Source organism: Lathyrus oleraceus, chromosome 3 (genome assembly GCF_024323335.1).
Source record: "Lathyrus oleraceus cultivar Zhongwan6 chromosome 3, CAAS_Psat_ZW6_1.0, whole genome shotgun sequence".
Taxonomy (NCBI): Eukaryota; Viridiplantae; Streptophyta; class Magnoliopsida; order Fabales; family Fabaceae; genus Lathyrus; species Lathyrus oleraceus.
In genome coordinates this window covers 319973062-319996907 of record NC_066581.1, presented here as the reverse complement: position 1 = coordinate 319996907, position 23846 = coordinate 319973062, and the positions used below count along the sequence as shown (strand labels likewise).

At 37.7% G+C, this 23846-nt stretch overlaps 1 protein-coding gene across 1 annotated transcript; it reads left to right on the top strand.

The window, feature by feature from the left end:
* Positions 1-14811: 14811 nt before the first annotated feature.
* LOC127131071 (uncharacterized) lies at positions 14812-15678 on the top strand. Its single transcript, XM_051060009.1, has one exon. It carries the CDS (start codon positions 14812-14814, stop codon positions 15676-15678), a length of 867 nt encoding a protein of 288 aa, XP_050915966.1.
* The last annotated feature ends 8168 nt before the right edge of the window (positions 15679-23846 follow it).

The following is a 23846-nucleotide window of genomic DNA, read 5'->3' as shown; positions in this document are numbered from 1 at the left end:
AATTAATTAATTCAGTATATATTCTGGGATTAGTAAGGATATTTGGTGAATATCCTAACTCCCATGTGGAGGTCTTAAAGACTCAATCAGAAGATATATAGGCTCAAAATAAGGAGATATATATGGAGAGATTTTAGGATTGAAGACCTTGTTTGTAGCAGAAATTTTCTGCTGTATTTGTAACAGCAAAGAACAAGTTTGCTGCGATTTCTGAAGGCCCAAATCCAGTTGGGTGATTAGGTTATAAATAGCACATTGTAACCTAGTTTTTGTAAGCCTCTTAGAATGAATTTTTAGGGGTGTGTGTGAGGTAAACCTCCCAATCTGTGGGAAGGTTACCATGTGTTTCTCAGTGGTCAAAGCTGAGAGTATTTGTAACTCAAAGCCTGTAGGCAAGAGTGATTTTGTTCTTGAATGAAGTTGTGAAGCAAGTTCAAGGTGTGTTAACATTACATTGTATTTGTAGTGATAGGAATGGAAACTGGTGGTTTCTATCTAGGAGTTCCTAGGTATAGATTGCATTGGGTAGGGATTAAGTGAAGGGTTGTAAACGGGGGAGTTTAACTCTAAATTAATACTGCTGATAGTGGATCTTCTTCCTGGCTTGGTATTCCCCCAGATGTAGGTCGTGTTGGACTGAACTGAGTTAACAATTTCCTGTGTTTGTTTTCCTTCTGTATGTTATAATCCTTCAGCCATAACACAACTGGTTTTCCAGTCTGCTTGTCAAGATGATAACAGACCTGGTACATAGCCTTCTGGTTGAATGTCAATCAGAATGTCTTGACATTCATCATTGACAGCATATACTGAATAATAGGCAAGTTGGCTTTATGCTTCAGTTCAGTATATATTTAAGTCTGGTTTTCAAGTGGTAAACAGACCTGGCCAAGGATCATTGTGAAACTGTCAAACTGGATGTCTAGACAGTTGTGCATGTATGCTGATACTGAATTAGAGACTGATTGGTCTTTTACAGTACAGCAAATTTAGCACAGTCTGGTTTGTTTAGGAACATAACAGAATCAGCATGTTGTATATGTTCTGACTGTCAAACTGAATGTTGTGACATTAATTCCTGACAGCATGTGCTAAAGTGTAGGATGATTAGTTTTTCTGTTACAGCATTTTTCTCAGGCTATTCTTTAGGAATCCAACAGCTGAGCTAAAATCCAGAAAACCAACTACTACCCTACAATTAATGAACCTAACAAATGGCCTATTTGTTAGAAATCTAATAAGTGGTAATTAGATTAATGTATTCAACCTTATTTCAGGAAATACAAGTAAAAGGCTAACATACTGGAATAATGTAACAGATGATGGCCAAACCAATACTAAGACATCATGCTGATAACTGTGTAGGAAAACAACAGAAGTGAGTACTATGATGGATCTCTGTTGAGTTTGTATACCAGATGCACAGGACTAGAGGTTCCTTCCCTCTAGGGTGACATAGAAGGAGATGTCGTGACATCTGTGAAAGAGTGCGTCAGTACAGGGTTTTTAATGTGTTAACTGTCTTGCTGCATTAGTTACAATGTTGGATCAGATGTCATGACGTGGAGTAGAACATCTGAATTCTGACTATGCCAGAATTTCAAATGGTATCAGAGCAGGCATCCTGTCTGTTTCTGGATGAGATCCATGGGTGATACTTTCTGGTATCTTGCAAGGAGTTATGTTAGTACTGATGCTGAAACCTGTGAAAGGCTCTGTATTTTCCCTGAATGGTCCCTTGAAGTAGGTGGATGGACTGTTCATGACGGGAATGGTGTGTACCTGTCTCTGGAGGTTGGCAATTGGCCTGTGTGTGGGACAGTTGTGCCAGTATTGAATCACATTCAAACTTGGTATGGTCTTGGAGGCTGATCTGGTGAAATGTGTGTTCATAGGTTGAGTTGTATTATGATTTCCGCTGCATAATACCTGGCAAAACTCAAACTCTGATGTAGTTTCCCCCCCCCTCCCCCCCATGTGGATGAAGGGCTGTTGTATTCAAGATTTCATCATATTCTAGTGAAGACGTCAAAGATACTTGAGTCTCATCAAGTCCACTCTTCTTGGTAAGAATCACCTGATCACTGATTCTTGTACTCTCTTAGGTAGTGTATATGAAGACCTTGAAGACTTTCAAAGTGGGCCTGCTTCAAGGAGGTTAAACTAATGTTCTATGTGATGTTAGAACATGTTGTTCAACAAGTATGCAGCTACTGGTTGAAGAGCAGATGTTTTTAGGAGTCAAACAAAGGAATACCTTGGTTTGAAACCTACTCCTGACCTGGAAGAGGAGACATCTGTGTGTGCTAAGTTGACAAGGGTAGGGTCAACTGTGTGTGTGCTCAAGAAGGTCACTTTTAGAAGTCTAATCTCTAGAAGTGGAGCTGGTTGAGATGTGACACTGTGCAATCCCCACTGTGTGCCTTATTCCTGTAGATTGATCAGGGTTGGATAGTTGTTTCCTGAAGTACTATGGCGTACTGGAAGACAAGTCCCCTGGATGATAGAAGTCAATAATAGGGTAACCTGACTGCTATTCCATTTAAGAGGATTGGGACCATGAATCTTGTTATTCAAACACCACGATCAGAAGTGGCAGTTCTTTCAAGGAGTGAGAATATGAAGATTCAGAGGTTGGTTGAGGTAGTATGCTCTAGCAATGCATATCTACTATGGACTGGTGTTGTTGTCTTTCACTGGTACTTATGGTCAGCTGAAGTCTGATTGGCGTGATTGGAGTATGTCTAGGTATAACTCATAGAGTTAGGTGCCACTGGTAGGGATGGTGTATGTCATGTTGAGACATGTCTGTACAATGCATGGATATTGGTGTGAAGTTTCCATGATTGTTAATTTGAGGGGGAGTTTTGGTTAACCTCCTCACATTTGGTCAGCCTAGGGTCTGGTTGGCTGTTGACCTGTGTCACATGGGTTCTGGTGGTGGTGTGACACATGTGCAAGGAAGAATTCATCTCTCTCATTCCTAAGGGTGAATTTAATTTGAGAAGATTTTCAACACTGTTGAAGTGCCTGCAAGCAGAAGATGTTGACACTAGAAGAGTATTTTCAAAGTAGTCTTATGGTGGAAGTATCTGAAAGGAATATTGGGAAAGGATTTAAGATCAATGTCAACTTGTGCCAAGTACAAGTATGTAATTGATTATCCTTGGAGCTCAAGATAACTGATGTTCTTAAAGATGTTGGAACATCTCTTCTTCAAGACCCTGTGCAGAATCACAGGAAGGATAGTACATGGGTTTACGATCTATCTCTTTGGTGGCAGCAAAAGCATATGATCTCTGAAAAGGTTTCCTGGCAAGAAACATGTTCAGCCTTGGTATGTACAAGAAGAAGAAGACATCATAGTCTTGATGGTGGTTACTTGGATCAGGTTATTTCTGATCTAGGTAAGGAAGTGCATTAGCTTATGCACACTGTGGAGTCAAGAACAAGTGGCAGCAGTCTTGACATCATGGAAACAACCTTGCTTTAGGATGTGGAATCCTTGGTATAGCTGAAGGGTTAGGTTCTAACTGGTCCTTCTGAAGACTCATGCATCAGAGTGTCTGATGTCTTTGGAGAAGAAGCAGGGATTCATCAAGGTGTGAGCTTGGATGACTTAACTACAAACCTGCAGGATGGAGGTTGTTTACTCAAACCTGGTTCCACAATCAAGTATATGAGAACATTGAACTCTTGTTCTGTGAAGGGAGGAAGTTCTTTCAAGTGGCAGAAGAAGGAGCTGAATTCAACAGCTAGATGTCAAAACACAATGTTGTGACATTTGGTTCAACATCAGATTCTTAGTTGGTGAAGTGGCACATCAACTTGAGATAGAAAGGTCTACAGGGTTGTAGATTGGATACTTCAAAAAGGTCGTTCTCGTTGCAGTTCTTTGGAGTTGCTGGATAGAAAGGATGTTACATGTCTTAGAAAATCTAAGTATTGTTCAACATGTAGCTTGAAGTTCAAGTCTCACTTGGAAGGTCAGAATATCTTTGGGAGAGGTCTGATAAACGTGGAGAGGTCAAAGAATGGCATTTGACTTTTTCATATGAGGATTCGTGAAGGAGGCAATCAACCAGTGGCATTTGGTCTATCTCAGAAGTGAGTTCGAAGAATCAAGATAATCCACATATGGCAGCTGATTATTCTTGAGGAAAGTCTGAGACAAATTACTTTTGAGCAGAAAAGTAGTAAGTTGAAGACAAAAGGAGGTGTTTTCTATTCATCTCTTGGAGCTTGTGGTAGGAGTTCTGAGATATCTATGGAAGATTATCTCTTGTAATGGGATGAAAATGTATATGTCCCAATTTATGTCTGGGTTCTTCTTGATCAAGCTGGTGACTCAGTGATATCTGAAGACTATCAGATGGTGTTCCTTTGTGAAGGATGTCCCAGCTGATGTTAGAACATCTTGTGAAGGGGTCTTCTGTTCTGGTCAGAAGAGAGAGTGACACAGAGTGTGGATGTGGTCAGCCAAGAGGGTTGAACAGAGGGGGTACTCTTGAAGACATGAAGATGCGTCTTATGTTTTCCATTCATCAAGTGGTCTGGATTCTCTTTGAATCAGGTAGTATGTGAAGATCCAACTTTGGGGTGTTGGATATGCTCATGTGTGACCTCCAAGTTTCAAGAGGAGAGCAGGTTGTCCATGACAGGGGGAGTTTTGTCATCAAGCTTGTGGTCTACGTATTCTCAGATAACTAGGTATGGCACCTTGTCAGTTATCAGGATGCTGTGATGTATGTCAAGGCTGAGTGAGCAGAAGAATGTCTGACCGGATGTCATGACATTGCCCTGGACAATGCTGTCAATTCCTTCTGAATCTTAAAGTCATTAGGAATTATAAGGGTGATGTGTCTAATTCTGATAAATCAGAATAAGCCTGATGGCTACAGCTGTGTGGTACAGGGGGAGTAACCATCTGCTGAAGTGTGGGAATTTGGCTGTAGTAGTGCCAGATGTCAAGTCTCTACTAGAGGTATGACAGGGGACTTGGGAAATGTTGAATGCTGGCAGAATGCAGGAAAAAGCCGCGTGGAATGTTAAGACATCGCTTGCAACGTGTCTGACTGCATATATGGAATAGTCTCCATACACTGGAACTGCTGTTTTGGAAAAGAAACAGTCAAGAGCTATAAAAGGTATTCAAAGATAGCCTGAGATTTTGTTGGTGATTCTCTGACTGTTTCTCAGCAAAAATTAATGAATCTTGACCAAGCATTTATTCCTACCGTTAATTCCTAAGCACGGGCTGGACTATTTAAAGGATGTAATAGCCCTCTTCTTCTCACAAGAGAAACACTCCATTCCCTCAGAATCATGGGGTATGTTAAGGTTTGGGCAAGTTGCGCCTGGATCTGGTTTTGTGAGGGGTGCCTTTACAAATGTTTAGCTAAAAAGGGGGAGAGAAATACAGTCCTGGGGTTGAGAATGTACCAGAAGCAAGCTGGTTGTGGTAGCAAACAGAAACTGGCGTCAGGCACAAAATCCACTTCAGGAAGCTGGTTGTAGTACCACTTGTGTCTTGTGACCTGATTTAAGAAGACAGTTGTGCCTTGTGATCTGAGTTACATTGCCTATGTACTCAGCATTACATACTCTTCAGGAAGCTCTCCTGTTGAGGGGAAGGGATCTGGTACAACTGATTCTTGTACCTCTACTTCCTCATGTACACCAACTTTGGTGTTTGTGGTGGTGGAGTCAATGACAGAGATGAAGAGCATACCCATATTGGGATGTTTTGTCCAGTGCAAAGTTTATTTGTTTTAGCTAAAATTTGCCAAAGGGGGAGATTGTTAATACCTTAGGATTGGCATTAATTTTGTAAAACAAATAATGTAATCATCTCTGTTGTTTTAATATGTTGGGTTGAAGAAGTTCAACATCTGGACCAACATGTCATGTACGATGTCACGACATCATGCCTGTGACATCGCACATGTGTAGAAAACTGAATTAATTAATTCAGTATATATTCTGGGATTAGTAAGGATATTTGGTGAATATCCTAACTCCCATGTGGAGGTCTTAAAGACTCAATCAGAAGATATATAGGCTCAAAATAAGGAGATATATGTGGAGAGATTTTAGGATTGAAGACCTTGTTTGTAGCAGAAATTTTCTGCTGTATTTGTAACAGCAAAGAACAAGTTTGCTGCGATTTCTGAAGGCCCAAATCCAGTTGGGTGATTAGGTTATAAATAGCACATTGTAACCTAGTTTTTGTAAGCCTCTTAGAATGAATTTTTAGGGGTGTGTGTGAGGTAAACCTCCCAATTTGTGGGAAGGTTACCATGTGTTTCTCAGTGGTCAAAGCTGAGAGTATTTGTAACTCAAAGCCTGTAGGCAAGAGTGATTTTGTTCTTGAATGAAGCTGTGAAGCAAGTTCAAGGTGTGTTAACATTACATTGTATTTGTAGTGATAGGAATGGAAACTGGAGGTTTCTATCTAGGAGTTCCTAGGTATAGATTGCATTGGGTAGGGATTAAGTGAAGGGTTGTAAACGGGGGAGTTTAACTCTGAATTAATACTGCTGATAGTGGATCTTCTTCCTGGCTTGGTATGCCCCCAGATGTAGGTCGTGTTAGACTGAATTGGGTTAACAATTTTCTGTGTTTGTTTTCCTTCTGTATGTTATAATCCTTCAGCCATAACACAGTTGGTTTTCCAGTCTGCTTGTCATGATGATAACAGACCTGGTACATAGCCTTCTGGTTGAATGTCAATCAGAATGTCTTGACATTCATCATTGACAGCATATACTGAATAATAGGCAAGTTGGCTTTATGCTTCAGTTCAGTATATATTTAAGTCTGGTTTTCAAGTGGTAAACAGACTTGGCCAAGGATCATTGTGAAACTGTCAAACTGGATGTCTAGACAGTTGTGCATGTATGCTGATACTGAATTAGAGACTGGTTGGTCTTTTACAGTACAACAAATTTAGCACAGTCTGGTTTGTTTAGGAACATAACAGAATCAGCATGCTGTATATGTTCTGACTGTCAAACTGAATGTTGTGACATTCATTCCTGACAGCATGTGCTAAAGTGTAGGATGATTAGTTTTTCTGTTACAGCATTTTTCTCAGGCTATTCTTTAGGAATCCAACAGCTGAGCTAAAATCCAGAAAACCAACTACTACCCTACAATTAATGAACCTAACAAATGGCCTATTTGTTAGCAATCTAATAAGTGGTAATTAGATTAATGTATTCAACCTTATTTCAGGAAATACAAGTAAAAGGCTAACATATTGGAATAATGTAACAGATGATGGCCAAACCAATACTAAGACATCATGCTGATAACTGTGTAGGAAAACAACAGAAGTGAGTACTATGATGGATCTCTGCTGAGTTTGTATACCAGATGCACAGGACTAGAGGTTCCTTCCCTCTAGGGTGACATAGAAGGAGATGTTGTGACATCTGTGAAAGAGTGCGTCAGTACAGGGTTTTTAATGTGTTAACTGTCTTGCTGCATTAGTTACAATGTTGGATCAGATGTCATGACGTGGAGTAGAACATCTGAATTCTAACTACGCCAGAATTTCATATAGGAATATTAAATTTCCCTATAATGCAAGGTATATTGAAGCTCTCTGAATATGGTTGCTTCAGTGAAAGTTTAGTTCTAATGATCATATTCCATTCTTCTGACAATTTTACTATCTCCTTGTTTGCAAATTTTATTTTCTTTGTTAGAAGATCCTTTATAATTTTTTTCATGAGTTTGAATTTTTTGAAGTTCCTTAAAGAATGGTATAGTTACATGCAAACTATTAAACAATGATAGAAATTTCCTATATTGGCCTTCTTTCATATCTTTCTTCTTTATATGTGGGTAAGGTAATGCCTTTGAAACAAAAATTTCATTTTCTCTACTTCTCTCTATTTCTCCTATATTTTCTCCACTCTCTTTTTCTAAAATATAATATTTTTCCACTATGCTCAACGTTGATTTTCTCTCTTCATCATCACAATCACTCCATAATTAAGCTTTTATGGTAGCTTATTTCTATAATGCTTAAGCCTTTGGGTTGTCACCTGTATTTATGTCATAAATATTAAAAGATATGTTAGGTTGTGTGTTTTGTGATTGGCAGCGTTTTGTTAAAATAAGTGAAATACCAAGATGTTGGACAAGATATCTTGACATGCTTGTATGACATCATGGCGTGCCGTGGTTTTATATTCTTGAAAGATTTTATTTTAGCGTGAGATTAGTGAAGATTCATTGATGATTTGATTCATGCATTTTGCGATTCAAAGTGCCTTTTTAGAAGCTCAAATACTAGTTCCAACTGTGCAATGTTTCCTAATAATGGTTATCAAAACATTTAAGGAGATATTATATTTGATTTGATTTGATTCTGAAGAAGATTGCGCAGAATGGATGTCAAAACATTTAAGGAGATATCATATTTGATTTGATTAGATCTGTTGATTATTTTATCCTGAAGCCCATGTTATTCTGGGGCTATTTAAAGAACGATTCTAAACCTAAGAATGATGCTAATACCCTCCCCTTGCATAATCAACTCCTGAACCCTGATTTAGTTGTGATGACCAATATCATTGTCGTTCTTTTAGGGGTTTTATCGATATTTTTCCTTTACCTCTTTGGTAATAAATAAAGTTCGGTGGCGACTTTATTAAGTCCATCCCGCGAGCGTACGACTGCGCTTCGCGAGCGTCGTGCTCTCATTTTCGAGGTACGACAAATGGCGACTCTGTTGGGGATTGAACTTGGGAGTCAAGCCTAGTTAGGTTGTTGTGTGTGTTTATATTTGTTTACTTGTGTGAATTTTCTTTATCTCATTGTTTTTATCCTTATTGTTATACACACAAACACACACACACACACATATATATATATATATATATATATATATATATATATATATATATATATATATATATATATATATATATGTATGTATATATATATATATATATATATATATATATATATATATATATATATTCCATTTTTGAATTGTTGGTACTTGGCTACTTTGATCTCAAAAACTTTTTGAGCTAGCCTCTCCACCCAAGTCTAAGGAAAGCCATATGATTAAGATGGTGGTTGTGCAGTATCGACCCACGAGGTATCTTCCTCGTTAGGGATGATACGAAGACCTAGTCTAGAGTATATTCTCTTGGATATGTTATTTTACGAAGAGCCTTCGTTACAGTGATAATATTTTCAAGTTGGATCGATGACTCTAGGGACCTTTTAGAACCTTGGAGTTGATGGTTATGCAGTATTATCCTGCGAGGGATCTTCCTCGTTGGGGATGATACGAATACCTCACATAGATGAGATCATCTTAAGGGTATTATTGTCCGACGATCCTTCGTCATGGAGGTAATATTCTCAAGAAGGATCCATGACTCTAGGAACTTACCAACCGTAGGGCCTACCAATGAGGTTTCTATAATCATAGATGCCAATTACTTACCCGTTATTATGACCAACCTGAGAACTTGATTATACACATGTGTCTGAAACCATGTGTAAGACCCCAATTTTGACCCTAAGATCCCTCATGGCATCATAACATTGCTTTTGCATTGCCTCAAGGATCATAAGCATCTTAGTTCCCCTTACCTTTGGGTGGGACTTCTTGAGAGTGGTTTGAGTTCACCAAGCATGCTTGAATTGTATATTATTATTTTTATTATTTTATTTACTAATCAAAAGCACAAAAATATGTCACTAACATCTTTTGTTTGTAGCTTGAGCAATCACAAGGTCAAAAGCCTCTAGGAGATCATAAGTACAAAGGTATGGCCAAGAGAAGAGGAAGGCAAACACGGCAATGGTTCCCAAAGCTCTCATCCATCAAATATGCCTCCCTGGCATTTCAATTCATCATTTTGATCAAAGCAAGTCAAAGGGTTTGAGGTTTGTCTCCCAAGGAAACCCTAATTCATTTGTGTACCACAATGCCTTGCTCTTGAAGCAACCTCAACCCATGGTCAAATACAATCAAGGGAAGTTCTTTAATTCATCATTGCATGCATATTTGAACTTATTTTAGTACCCTCAATCATCAATTCATCAAGATATGAGTTGTGGACTTGAGAAGTTGATCAGTCAATTCATCTGATTATTTTGAAATACACTGAGACCTAACTTTTTATGTGTTGGTCAAATGGAGATGATCCCAAAATAAAACATGTTCCTAAGGATAATATGAACAAATTTCATGTTCATCAAAAATTTATTTGAAGCTTGGAAGGTCATCTCCCATTCCAAGACATTATAGGTCATTTTGACTAAAACCCTAATTTTAGGTCAACTTCCCAAGAACATAACTCATTCATTTTTTATGATTTTGAGGTGGTATTAAATGCATTGGAAATATTAAGATGTCTACTTAAAATGTTATGTTGAACAAAATTTCAAAATCTCAAAGGAAATACATGTGATAATGCAAAACATTATAGGTCACTTTGGACCAAATGCATTGAAAGTCAAAAAAGTCCAACTTCAAGTGCCCATAAATCTTTCATCAAAAATACAAATGATTCAAAATGTAAGTCCATTTTGATTTTCTTGAAAATATCTACAACTTTGATGTTGGAGGTTTTTTCATTTGACGCTTGCATCATCAAAACAGAGGGACTTGAACATTGGCCAAATTTGGAAACCTTGCCTTTGCATGTTTTGCACCTTACACTTTAAACTCAAATTTCACTAATTTCCACACTTCAAATGGACTTTTGCATAACATAACATTTGTTCCTTACATCAAGACCTTTCCAACCATTACTCACATGCTCATGTTTGGATTTGGCAAATGGCATTTTCGAAGAGGAGAAGTTTTAGGCATGATTATGCATAACATGTTGAAATTCATCACACAAGCCAATTCACTCCAAACTACACGTCCAAACCATCTCACATTCATTTCAGCTTGCATTTGCACCAAGTTTTGGGCCTCACATGCGCCTGTACAGGCCCATGCATGGAGGACCCAATTCACATGCACACGAGTTTGATCATGCATTGCATCAGCTCTTGCTATAAATACACTTGCTTGCTTCACTTGAAATCCAACCTAATGGCGCCTGGGATGCTGCACAACTGAATCCATAGCCATTACCAAAGGAACTATTTCACTTTTCTTCAAATTTTTCAGATCTGAAATTCAACAAAATCTGGTTGAATCTTTGGATCTAATGTTCCTAGACCTCTCTCTCATAATCCATTGAAGCTCTGTTTGGCCAAAGGAAGCAAGGAAGCAAGCTCAGATCACCATAATCCAAAGGTTCTCTTCAACTGGTTTTTTCTTCGAAACTCACTATTTCTTGATCTATTTGCTTGGATGTTATGTTGGCTGAAGTCCTCTTCATAGAGGCAATTGTTTTGAATGCTCAATTGTTGAAATCCATGAAGTTCAGCATGAACACCATGATTTTCTCTCTCTGATTTCTCTCTCTATGAGGATCTAGAGAAGAAACCAATGGTACAGGGATGATGTACATCATCCCAGCTTTCCAATGATATGAGCATCGCTTCATTTGGTTAAGTTTTCATTACCTACAATTTTGGCCGGAATCTTCATGCTCACCGGAGAAGACGGTGGCTCCGGTCACCGTCCCTTTGCCAGATGCATCGTGAGCCCTTGGATCTGATCTCCAGATTTAATCTCCACTGTCCAATGTTATGACTTTGTTTTAATGTTTGTGTGACGCATTGACTTGGACGTACCATGGAAGCGCGCATGTGGAGCGTCTGATCAGCCACGTCAATTAATGAGGCTTGATCAGACGCTCCTGGTTTTTTTGATTTTTCTAATTTCTGTTTTAATTTCTTTTGTTTCCTTTATTTTCAAAATTTCATATCTTCTTCATTTTAAATCCAAAAAATATGGGACCAATTGCATTCTTCTCCAAATAAATTCTAGTTTCTAATTTTGATTTTTAACATTTTTTATTTTATCATTTGATATTTTTTGTGAATTTTCTCTTTTCTGGTTATTTTTAATTCATTTTAAATAGTTTTTGATATTCAAAAAATACAAAAATATTTTCCTAACCTATTTGAATGATGATGGATCTATGAAAAATATTCTCATCAATTTTTTTAATTCATTTGAGATTTATTTGAGATTTTAGTTCAATTAGGTTATTTTTATTCATTTTTAATTGATTAAAAATAGTTTCTGACTTTTAAAAATGCTGATTTTTTTGTCAAACTTTGTTTGACCTTGTTGAACTTGGGATAAATCACTTGGACCTTGCAAGGTTGATTTGAAGTGATTTTGATGTTTGACCTTTCTTTTATTTTTAATTCAAGTTTATTTTTAATATTAAAAATGCCAAAAATATTTTGCTTATTGCTTGACCTCCAATCTTCATCCCATTTCTGGATTCTCATTGTTTGACTTTGACTTTCAATGTCATTTGGTCAACACACATGGATTGGTACATTTTATTCACCTTATGCACTTAATCTTTCCATTTCCTTTTCCATTATTCATCTCTTCCTTCTCCTTCTTCTTTCTTCTTTTTTGATCAATGAGTTAAGGGTTGATAAGTTAGCATTGATTAGGGAGACTTAATCTTCCTTGATTCAAATCCAATTCATCTTGATCAATTGATCAAGTGAATGGCTTTGCATTAAGGATAGGTTGTTTCCTAAATCATGCAAAAGACTTAAACCAATACAAGATCAATTCTCTTCTTCTTTTTGGCATGGCAAGTTGTTGGAACTTGGTTCACTAATCAAGACTTCTAACCTGTGTTATTGCCTACATTATTATTGACCGGCCTCAGATAGTTGTGACTTCTACATAAGTCCAATTACGATTGCTTAACATAGCGCTAAATTTGCCTTATGGCACACTAACTACTAACACTAATCATTAACCATTAACATTTACTTCTTGCACTTTACTTTTATGCAATTTACCATTCTTGTACATATTATTCATTTGCTTTTCCCTTTGCTCACTTGAGCACATGTTTATGTTAATGCCATTTGCCTTTTGCTCACTTGAGCATATAATTGTGTATATATCTTTTGTGTTTGTGTTTGTTTATTTGTGGTGAACCAAATGCAAAGAAGTGGACAAAATGGACTTAGATCTTAGGACTTTACCCAAGCTAATGGAGTTGAAGAGAAACTAGGCCTCATGCCTTTAGAATGCTTAAATGTCAAAGAGCAACTAGGCCTCATGCCTTTAGAATGCTTAAAGCTTGAAGATGAACATTGAAAGGACCATATTCTAAACTCCCTCTTGTCCATTCTTTGATTTGTAAATAGAACCTTTTGATGTATGTGTTTCTTTGTGCTAGGGATTCCCACTTGAGCCAAATTGAGGAACCATTACCATGAGCTCTTAAGAGAGAGAGATTCAAGATACATTGTGGAACCTTCCAAGAGTTCATTTGATTGTTGATTGCTTGAGTTTATGCTTATGTGATTGCTTATTCCAGAGGATGAGAGCTACTTGGATCATCAATATGATCTCAAGAGGGGAACTCCATTTGTGGTTTTGTTTCTTATTCCTTACCTCTTTGCATGTTTAGGACTCTAGCCACTCTTCTTCTTCCCTCCACTCTAACCTAAGCAAACACTTTTGTGCAAACATCTAACACTTGTTTTCAACATTAGAAACCTAAGCCTTATGCTTTTGATTTTCAAACTCCCTTTTCATAACACTTAGTTTGAATTGAATCTCTAAGTCAACTTTGACCATATTTTGTACATACTTTTCATTGGTATATATAACCCATTCAAATGTTTTTTTTGTGGTTTCAATGGCCACTTTCTTAATCAAAATTTTCATAACCTTTAGCTATTAGGTTTGAGTTATCCTTGAGGTAGACATAATACTCACCTATATCCTTAGTGATGGACAATGAGTCTTCCATGTTTATTATAGGGTTAACCCCCCACTAGCATGTTGAAGTTATCCTCACATGGTGGATTTGTGGTTTTAGGTTGAGTTTTTTCCCTTTGATAACAAAAGACCTTAAGGCTTTTGGACCAATCAATTCACCAACTCATTTTGAGATTTTTACCCCGAACTACGAGGTTTTGATCCTAATCTTTTTGAAGATGGTACGTAGGCAATGGGTTTATCCATCCAAACACAAAATGTAAATAAATTTGTACATTCTCCTCTCATCTCTTCAATCATGTTTGCACAAACAAATTTTCACAAAATACCAACCTTACAACAAATGTGAAAAGGGCTCCCTAGGAGTACCTAGGATGTTTTGGGTGCCTAACACCTTCCCATTGCATAACCAACCCCCTTACCCAGATCTCTGACTCTCTTTTACTAGTTTTTGATTCGATAAAACTTTTAGGTTTTTGTTCGCTTTCTAACCATTCCTTGGATAAATAGAAGTGCGGTGGCGACTCGACTTGTATGATTTACCTTGGATTTAGTCAATATCTCTAATGGTAACGAATACCCCGCTACACCATGCATATGCATTATCATAAACATAACATTTGCATTTCTTTTCCAGGGAATCTGAGAATTACAGTTACAAGCATTCAGAAAGTATGGGCTCAAACAAATGAAGTTACTCATACAAATTCAAAAAACCTCAGTTGGATAGTCTTCATGAGTTAGTTTCCCAAATTAACCCGGTCTACAAAATCAACTTTGGGAAGGGTTAGAGTAATCTGCTCAATCTCTTAAGTCAAGAAGTGGACCTCAAAGCACTTGTGAACTTGGCCCAGTTCTATGATCCACTAATGAGGTGTTTCGCATTCCAGGATTTTCAGCTAGCGCCAATGTTGGAAGAGTTTGAACATCTTGTCAGAATCCCCATGAAGAAAAAACTTTTATTTAGGGGGGTGGATGAGTCTCTCAAGTATGAGGTGATAGATGTTGCCTTTCATATGCATAAGAAGGATGTTATCTCTAATCTAGAAGTCAAAGGAAACACCAAAGGGTTCCCACTCAAGTTCCTCATAGAAAGAGCCTATAGTCTTATGAATGCTCAGAGCTGGAAGGCTTACTATGCTGTGATTGCTTTGGCTATTTACGAAATCTTTCTATTCCCCAATTTGGACGATTTCATAGACATGACTGTCATTAGCATCTTTCTCACAAAAAATCAAGTACCTACCCTTTTGGATGACGTATATTATTATCTGAGTTGGAGGCATGAGAAGAAAGGGTGGATGATTGCTTGTTGTTCTCCCCTATTATACAAATGGATGTTAACCCATCTTTCTAAGGAGGGACCTTTTATGGAGCAAAAGAATGCCAGTTGGACCCATAAGCTAGGTTCACTCCTATCCAATGATATTTCATGGTATTATAGGGAGTACGATGGAGTAGAGATCATATCCAGTTATGGAGACTTTCCCAATATACCACTTATCGAAACTCAAGGTTGCGTCAATTATAATCTAGTTTTATCTATGAGACAGCTTGGGTACCCAATGGAGGATCCTCCTGAGGAAAAACCACTAGAAGCACTTTTACTAAGTGATTTAGGGATTGAGAATCCTGCTCTATTCAAAACAATTAAGAAATCATGGGAGAATATCTTCAGGAAGGGAAAGGTTGACTTAGGAAAGAAGAACTATATTTCTAAACAACCTTATCTTCAATGGATAAAGGATAGAGTAAGGTTGATCAAAATGTCGTTCAAAGTTGAGATTCTTGTTCCTCGCCCAGAGCCTTAGCCTACTCATGTTCCTATTGAGGAGGTAGGTGATCTCAAAGCTACCATAGTTAGACTCACCAAAGAAAATGATGAATCACACCAAAGACTTTGTAAGGTCACTGAAGAGAGGGATGACTTCAAATAAAATCTCCACCAGGTCAAATAAGAACTTTCTATAAGCCAAGGGACTACTTCCAAATAAACTGGAAAGAGACAAAGGATCAAGTATGACCTATAAACCTTGGGAAACGAGCTTAGCACAAGAAACAAATAACTGCAAAAAGACGTCGACATTAACAACGAGTGGGAATATTAGTGGGAAAGGGCTATAGAACATAGAAGGTTGACGAAAGAGGTCTTTGAAGCAAGAATCCAATACCTCACAAATTCACTTCGAGAATCCCAAGGTCAAACAATACGAGAGGCTTATCTCCAAGAAGAGGTAGTGAGAACTTATCCTCCTAGAATGGCAGAGTCCACAACTTAGATCAAGAATCTCAAGTATGATATCCATTGCCTGAAGATCTCCAGAGATGAAGATAAGGCACATTTAAAAGCGGAAATTACCAAGATGATGGAGAAGTTGGACTAATAGAAAGTAAAAACTGATGAGGCATAAGTAGTTGTATTGTTGGTGTAAGCCCTAGAGGGCCAATACTTTTGGTACTTGTATCGAATTATTTATTAATAGTAAAAGTCTTTTTCTTTATTATATTTGTTTAATAAAGTCCCTAGAATAGCTAGTCCGTTTAATGTATCAAGTGTGACTTAATCATGAGATCCCATTAAACATAAGGACACTATTCTTAAAGTATCCGTAGTCAAACTTTATTGTAAAGTGGGATAACATTAAAGTATTGAGACTATTATGTATATAGACTGATGATCACATCTCATGGATCTTAGCCAAGGAGTTATCAAGTCTTAAACATAGGTATGAATATTAAGAGTAATATTTATACTGGATTGACCCGCTATGAGAATACTATATAGAATGTTATGCAAAGTGTCATAAGTTATTCTCATGGTGATAATGGTGTATACCGCCCTTTGACCGGAAACCACTATGTACCCTAGATGTAGAGTCGAGTGCCTTAATGTTGATCAAACATTATCCGTAACTGAATGACCATAAAGATATTTGATGAGTACTCCACGAAGCATACTAAGGGACATGAGTGACCTAGATGGAATTTGCCCATCCTGCGTAACAGGATAAATGTCTACGGACCCAATATTAAACTGGACAAGGATGACACGGTCTATGCCTTGTGTTCAATATAGACATAAGGGAAAAAGGGTAATTGTACACATAAGTATTATCACAAAAGGATTTTTTAGGTCACATGCCATTTTCGTGTCTTGGGTAGCAGTGATGTGTTGCTAGATACCGCTCACTGTTTATTATGTTAAATATGTGATTTAATATAATTGCTAATGTCGCGAAAACCTACAGGGTCACACACAAAATGACAGATTAATGAGAGATAGAGTAACTAAGGAACACCGTAAGGCACGATGCACTTAAGTGAATTGTAGAACATCGTAAGGTAAGGTGTACTTAAGTAGAATACGAAATATGGTAAGGTACCACACGCTTAAGTGATTTTGGCATATCATAAGATATGGGCCACATACACTTAAGTGATCTTTTTAGCTTGTAGCCCACACAGGTGGTTCTATAAATAGAACCCTTGTGCAGAAGCATTTGTTCAGTTAAAATTTCGTTTTTATCTCTCTCTCTCTCTCTCTCTCTCTCTCTCTCTCTCTCTCTCTCTCTCTCTCTCTCTCTCTCTCTCTCTCTCTCTCTCTCACTTAAAGCCTTCATCCGTAGCAGCTAGCACTGAGATTGAAGGAATCTGTTCATGTGAACTGAGTAGAGGCGTTGTCACCACTCAATGTTCATGATCACTGCTTAGATATGCATCAAAGGTTTCAATCGCCACAAGAGGTAATGATTCTATCACTGATCATGCCCATTTATAAGGATCACTAAAGGAGAAACTTTTAATTTTCGTTGCGTTTTGGATCGCTATTCTCCTTCAGTTGATACATGGTTCCTGGAATGCGAAGAAGTGGTTAAACTGGCTAATATAATTATGCACGTTTTCCTCCCAGACTAAGAGACGCGTATGAAGAGATGACTTACAAGAAAACCCCAGTTGTTTTCTTCGATTGTGTCATATTTTGTAATTAGATCGTCACAAATCTCAAGGAAGAATTGGTTTATTTGAAGGAAGTGAGAAAAGTTGAAGAAGGTAGGGGATAACTTTGTATTCTTATTTCCTGCTTTGTAATCATGACAATTGTATTTGGATTATTGAATGAATGAAGACTTTGTTTTGAATTACTTGTGACTTCTCTATTTTTTACTCTTAAACTTTTGAATGCACAAATAACTGACAAATTCAAAGGTTCCTTGTAAACGAAAAAAAAAATCTTGCATACATTTACATTCATCAGCATGCATATAAGTTTTTTGCAAATAAAAAAAACTCATTATGTGATCTTCCTTCAGTTCCACATTGAGTCCTCAACACCACTACAACACTCGAGATAACCCTCGTCAAATGATGGTCGATCAAGAATAAGATATGGAAAGAATGAGTTCAGAACTCGATGATCTATGAGGAAATATGGGTCAAATCATGGAGATGCTTCAAGTCATCAAAGCCAAGTAGGAAACTCAAACAACGGTCGTCTCAGAGGTCTCTGGCCCACCATTGAGCCCTAAACTGCAAGAAATGTGCCAACCACATGGCCTCTTTATGGTCTACCTCCTTGCTTCACACCCATATTTGAAGGTGCCCCAGGTGTTATGCAGTACATGCAACAGGCATTTCCTTTACCCTTCGCCACTAAGGTGCATCATATGGTACATACTATCGTTCCACCAATTATACACACACATGTGAAACCACACTTTGAAGATCAGCATCATATCTAACATGCTCCGAAATCTTCTGATGAAGAGGATGAAAGGCATGAGGATATAAAGGGTATAAAGGAGAGTTACTGGATTCTTGAGAAAAGATTGAGAGCAATGGAAGGTGATAATGTCTTTGGTTCTGCTTCCATAGAAATATGCTTGGTGATCGGTCTTATGATCCCCACAAAATTCAAGACCCCTAATTTCGATAAGTACGAGGGTCATTCATGCCCAAAAAGTCATCTCATTATGTACTATTGGAAAATGGTCGCGCACATCGAGGATGACAAACTGATGATACATTATTTTCAAGATAGCTTGAAGGGTGCATCCTCCAAATGGTACTTGAGTCTTGATCAAAGTAAAAATTGATTTTTCCAATACTTATCTGACGCCTTCATCCAGTACTACAAATATAACATGGATATGGCTCTGGATAGGAGGCAGTTGCTTAGCATGTCCAAGGAGACAACAAGTCTTTTAAGGAATACACACAACAATGGAGAGAGGTGGTCTCGCAAGTTGAACCACCTCTTCCCGAGAAGAAGTTGGCATATTGGTTCATGGACACTGTAAAGCCGACATTTTATGAAAGAATGATGAGTAGTATATCAACAAATCTCTCTAACTTAGTTGCTGCGGATATAAAGGTTGAGCTTGGATGGAAAAATGGCAAGATGAGAACCACTACTAAAAGATCCAATAACAATGTCAAGAAGTTTTGTGGAGGTTTTTAGAGGAAAATTGAGGGTGAAACAAATGTTGGTTCGGCCTGTCAAGGAAGAAATCACCCATGAAGGAAACAACAACGACAAATTTCCCAACAACAACCAACTTATCCAATGCAATATGTCCAACAACCGTATGTGGCAGAAGACACACCAGTTTTCAACCAACCACAAGCTCCTGTCTATTAGTCTATTCAACAAGCAATAATATATCAGTAGGCCCAATCTGCACCTACATATAGACAAGCACCTATGGCGCTAACTTATCAATAACTAGGGGCTCAAGCTCCATGTCCGCTGAATCCTCCCAATCAAAATAGGGGATAAAGGAATAAGGCCATCTTTGATCCAATTCCTATGACGTTCAGTGAGTTGTACCCTTCTTTGTTGTAAAAAGGACTAGTAGTTCCAAGACCTTTTGGTCCTCCACCTGGTCCATTACCACCGTGGTTCAACACAAATGCTCATTGCCCTTTCCATGAGGGATCTCCCGGACATGATCTAGAAGGATGTTTTGCATTACCAAGCAAGGTACAATAATTAGTGAGAAGTACGATTTTGTCATTCAGAGATGTTAGGTCTAATGTAAAGAACAACCTTTTGCCCACACATGATGTTGTCAATTCCATTGAAGATATATCTGATGTTTGTGTGAGACAAAATGTTAAAGATATTAAAACTTCATTGCTAGCATTCCATGCAAGATTGGTGGGAGCTGGCCTGATTAGTACTTCCCATGATAATTGTAAAGATTGTGTCAATCATCCAAGAGGATGTAAGATGGTACGAGCTGAAATTCAAGACTTGATGGATCAAGGTATGTTGCAAGTTTCTGGCCTTGCAAAGAACGAGGAAGTTTAGGCAATTAAACCCTATTTTAATTTACCAGAACCTATTGAGATAACCTATCAAATAAAGGATGTTGTCCAGTCGACTAGCCATCCATCTCCTGTGGTGGTTTGTATGCACGTTCCCTTTCCATTTGAAAGCACCAAGTTCATGCCTTGGAAATACAAAATAATTGTATTGGATAGGGAGCTTGAAGAAGATGAACATGAGAAAACCCTAGAATTTATTAGTGTCGATGTCACAAGCATCACGGGTACAAGTATAATGACCCATAGTGGTGGAATTTATAATATATATTTCAATGTGACCTCTCAAGCACAAACGAAGGAAGCTACAATTGCAGTTCCTACTAAGGAGTCTGAAGTGGTTCAGTTTGGTGAAGTTGTTAAATTTTTGAAAATGATAAAGAAGAGTGACTATAAGGTAGTCAATCAACTACATCAAACGCCATCGAAGATATCTATCTTGTCATTGCTATTGAACTCTCAAGCTCATAGGGAGGCTCTGCTAAAAGTGCTTTCTCAAGCTTATGTCACTCAAGATATAACGGTTGGCCAGTTCGATGGAGTGGTCGCTAATATCACAACTTGCAACACTTTAAGCTTCAGCAATGAAGAGTTGCCTAAGGATGGACAGAATCACAATTGTGCCTTACATATGTCCATAAAATGCAAATAAGATTATCTAGCTAGAGTATTAGTGGACACGGGGTCTTCACTCAATGTTATACCAAAAAGGGCACTTGCCAAGTTATCCTACCAAGGGCCAGAGATGAAACCCAGTGCACTTGTGGTAAAAATGTTTGATGGGTCCCAGAGGACAGTAATTGGGGAGGTGAAGTTCCCAATCTAAATCAGCCCACATGTATTCCCAATCACTTTTCAAGTCATGGATACTAATCATGCTTATAACTTTATTTTGGGATGCCCATGGGTACATGTTGTTGGGGTAATGACTTCTACTTTGCACCAGAAAATGAAGTTTGTCATCAACGACAAGCTCATCATTATCTCAGGCGAACAAGATTTCATCATAAGTCAAGTCTCCTCCTTCAGGTAAGTTGAGGCTGATGAGGATGCCATAGAAACTTCTTTTCAGGCACTCGAGATAACCAATGTCATGTTTATGGAAACGGAGGACCCTGTTGAGAAAGCCAGTTCTTCATTTTCATCTTTGAAGAGTGTGAAATTGGAAATTGAAAGTGGAGGCCCTGCGGGTTAGGGGCAAGTCATTGATATCAGTGGGAAAAAGGATCGTTTTAGTTTGGGGTACAATCCTTCTGCTAAAAAAGGATCCTTGGTCCCTACAAAGGACGACATACAAAGCATCTAGGAAGTGTTCCTTAACACATGCTTTGTTCATGGAGAACGAGTCAACATCGTTGAAGATGACACCGCATATGAAGAAATTCCAAATCTAGTATACCAGTGTGAAGTATCGCTGACAAATTGGGAGGCAATTGAGATCCCATATGTCTTCCCTATGTCGAAGTAATTATGTTTTCCTTTGTTTTTCAAATCCTTAGCTCTGCCCAAGGCTAATGGATCATTTGAAGGGCCACTTTAAATTTCAAAATATCATTATAAAAAATAAAAGGCATTTTGTACAAGAAAGTCCATCTTCGAGAATTCATAGAAGAATATCTCATGCTTAAGAAGATCTTGCATGTACGCAAGGACTCACGGGGGAAGTGGACCCCTAATTACGAAGGTCCATATGTTATAAAGAAATACTTCTCCTGAGGTTCCCTAATTCTTATGACTATGGATGATGAGGAGCTCTCACACCCCATGAAATCTGATGTAGTCAAAAAATACTATGCCTTATAAAAATCCACTAAGTCGAAAACCTGAAAAGCCAACTTAGGAAAAAATAGGTATCTTGGTAGACTAAAAACCCGAAAGGGCGGTCCAGGCAAAAGTTAGGGATAAATAAAAAAAATATAGCTCACTAAGTTAAAAACCCAAAAGGGTGAATTAGAGAAAAAAAAGCGTCTTGGCAAAAATTAGGGACAAAAGAAAAAGATTGCATCAAACAAAACTAATTAATACAAATAGCCCAAGGCGGAAGATCAATCCAGTTGCTCCCTTCATAAGCAATATTTTGTGGAGTCATGGTTATTAGGGATAATAGTGGTTATTGTGATTCAATGTAAACCTTTTCCCATTTCCATTTTCAAAATTGTAACATTCTATGGAGCTACGCCATTTGCATGCTACCATTCTTGAATAAATACAAAATTTGCCCATCAATTACTTTTTTTTTCGTATTTTTTTATGTTTTTCTTTATTATGAAAAATATCATTTGTTTATTAATAATTCCATATTGAGAAAACATGAATATGCTTTGACATGTGTGAGGATTAAAAGGAAATCATTTTGTTTCCCAAAAGTCTCAAGGTTGCAAAAACACTCCTAGATCACCACAACAGTAATCTCCATGGAGCACAATCTATCAATCCTCTGGAATGAACCTTTGTTTGGTTACAGTCGTCAAGCTTGGTGGATTCTCCTCTGATAATATCTATCACAAAATACTTGGTTGAGTTATTGATGTTGAGGAATCAGAACCTCCATAAATAGTCTCTATAAACTCCCAGTCTGCATCGTGTCATCATTTGCATATCATGATCATTCATATATCATGCATAAAAGCAAATTCAAATTATGCATAGCCGAAGTTTAATTCGCGCTCGTTTTGCATTGATCCTGATCTATTTGGTTGATCATATATCCATTCACCTCAAAAGTCCAATTTTGTTTGGCGCCCTCAAACCATGGTTCGATTTCCGCAAGCAGTAATCTGTTTGAATCTAGTAATTATTTTACTGATGCCTTCGATTAAGTCCAGTGTTATATGGAAAATTCCATTTGAAGCTGGTAATTATCTTACGGATGCCTTCAGTCAAGTCCAGTCTCGCCTGGAAAATTTATTTGAAGCCAATAATTATTTTACTGATGCTTGTGTTCAAGTCTAATCTCGCATGACAAACTCTGTTTGAAGCCAGTATATATTTTACGGATGCCTGCGGTTAAGTTCAGTCTCGCATAGCCTTTCATTTTTAAAGTCCAACACCGTCTAGCGTTCTGTCATTTTTAAGTCCAGCACCGTCTGGCATTCTATCTTTTAAAGTCCAGTATCGTCTAGGATTCTGTCATTTCTTTTCCCTAGCAATTTGTTATCCCTAGTGAGTCTTCACCCATCCGTCTTTGACATCTTTCCGTGGATCACTACTACCATATTTCCATCATTTCCCACAGGTATGTTTATCATCAATCATAAAAAATAGTTGTTAGGGTTCGTTTCATCTCACATTATATCCCCAACAAACCAAAAAAAAAGAAGTCATTCAACTCATAGCATAACATCTCATTGCATCTAGGGGGGAAATCCAAGTCTTTTATATTTAAATACATTTTATCCGGATTCTATGACGATTACCACCACTCACGCCATCCGGTAAATACATTTAAATAGGGGCAATTATCACACCCTGAATTTTTCCCCACTTAGTTCATTTGTATTCATTCATTTATATTCATCCATTTGCAGTCATTTCATTCATCTGCATCTCATAATTTGAATTAATTTCTTATGACCAACTCATCTGGTCACAAAGGTTTATTCTCATACATAAACCAAGGTTAAAGGTTAAGAACTTTGGGCCAATTTGTTTTGTT

What these genes read in the sequence shown, in the direction of transcription:
- LOC127131071 (XM_051060009.1), top strand. Translation starts at nt 14,812, where the DNA reads ATGAAGAAAAAACTTTTATTTAGGGGGGTGGATGAGTCTCTCAAGTAT.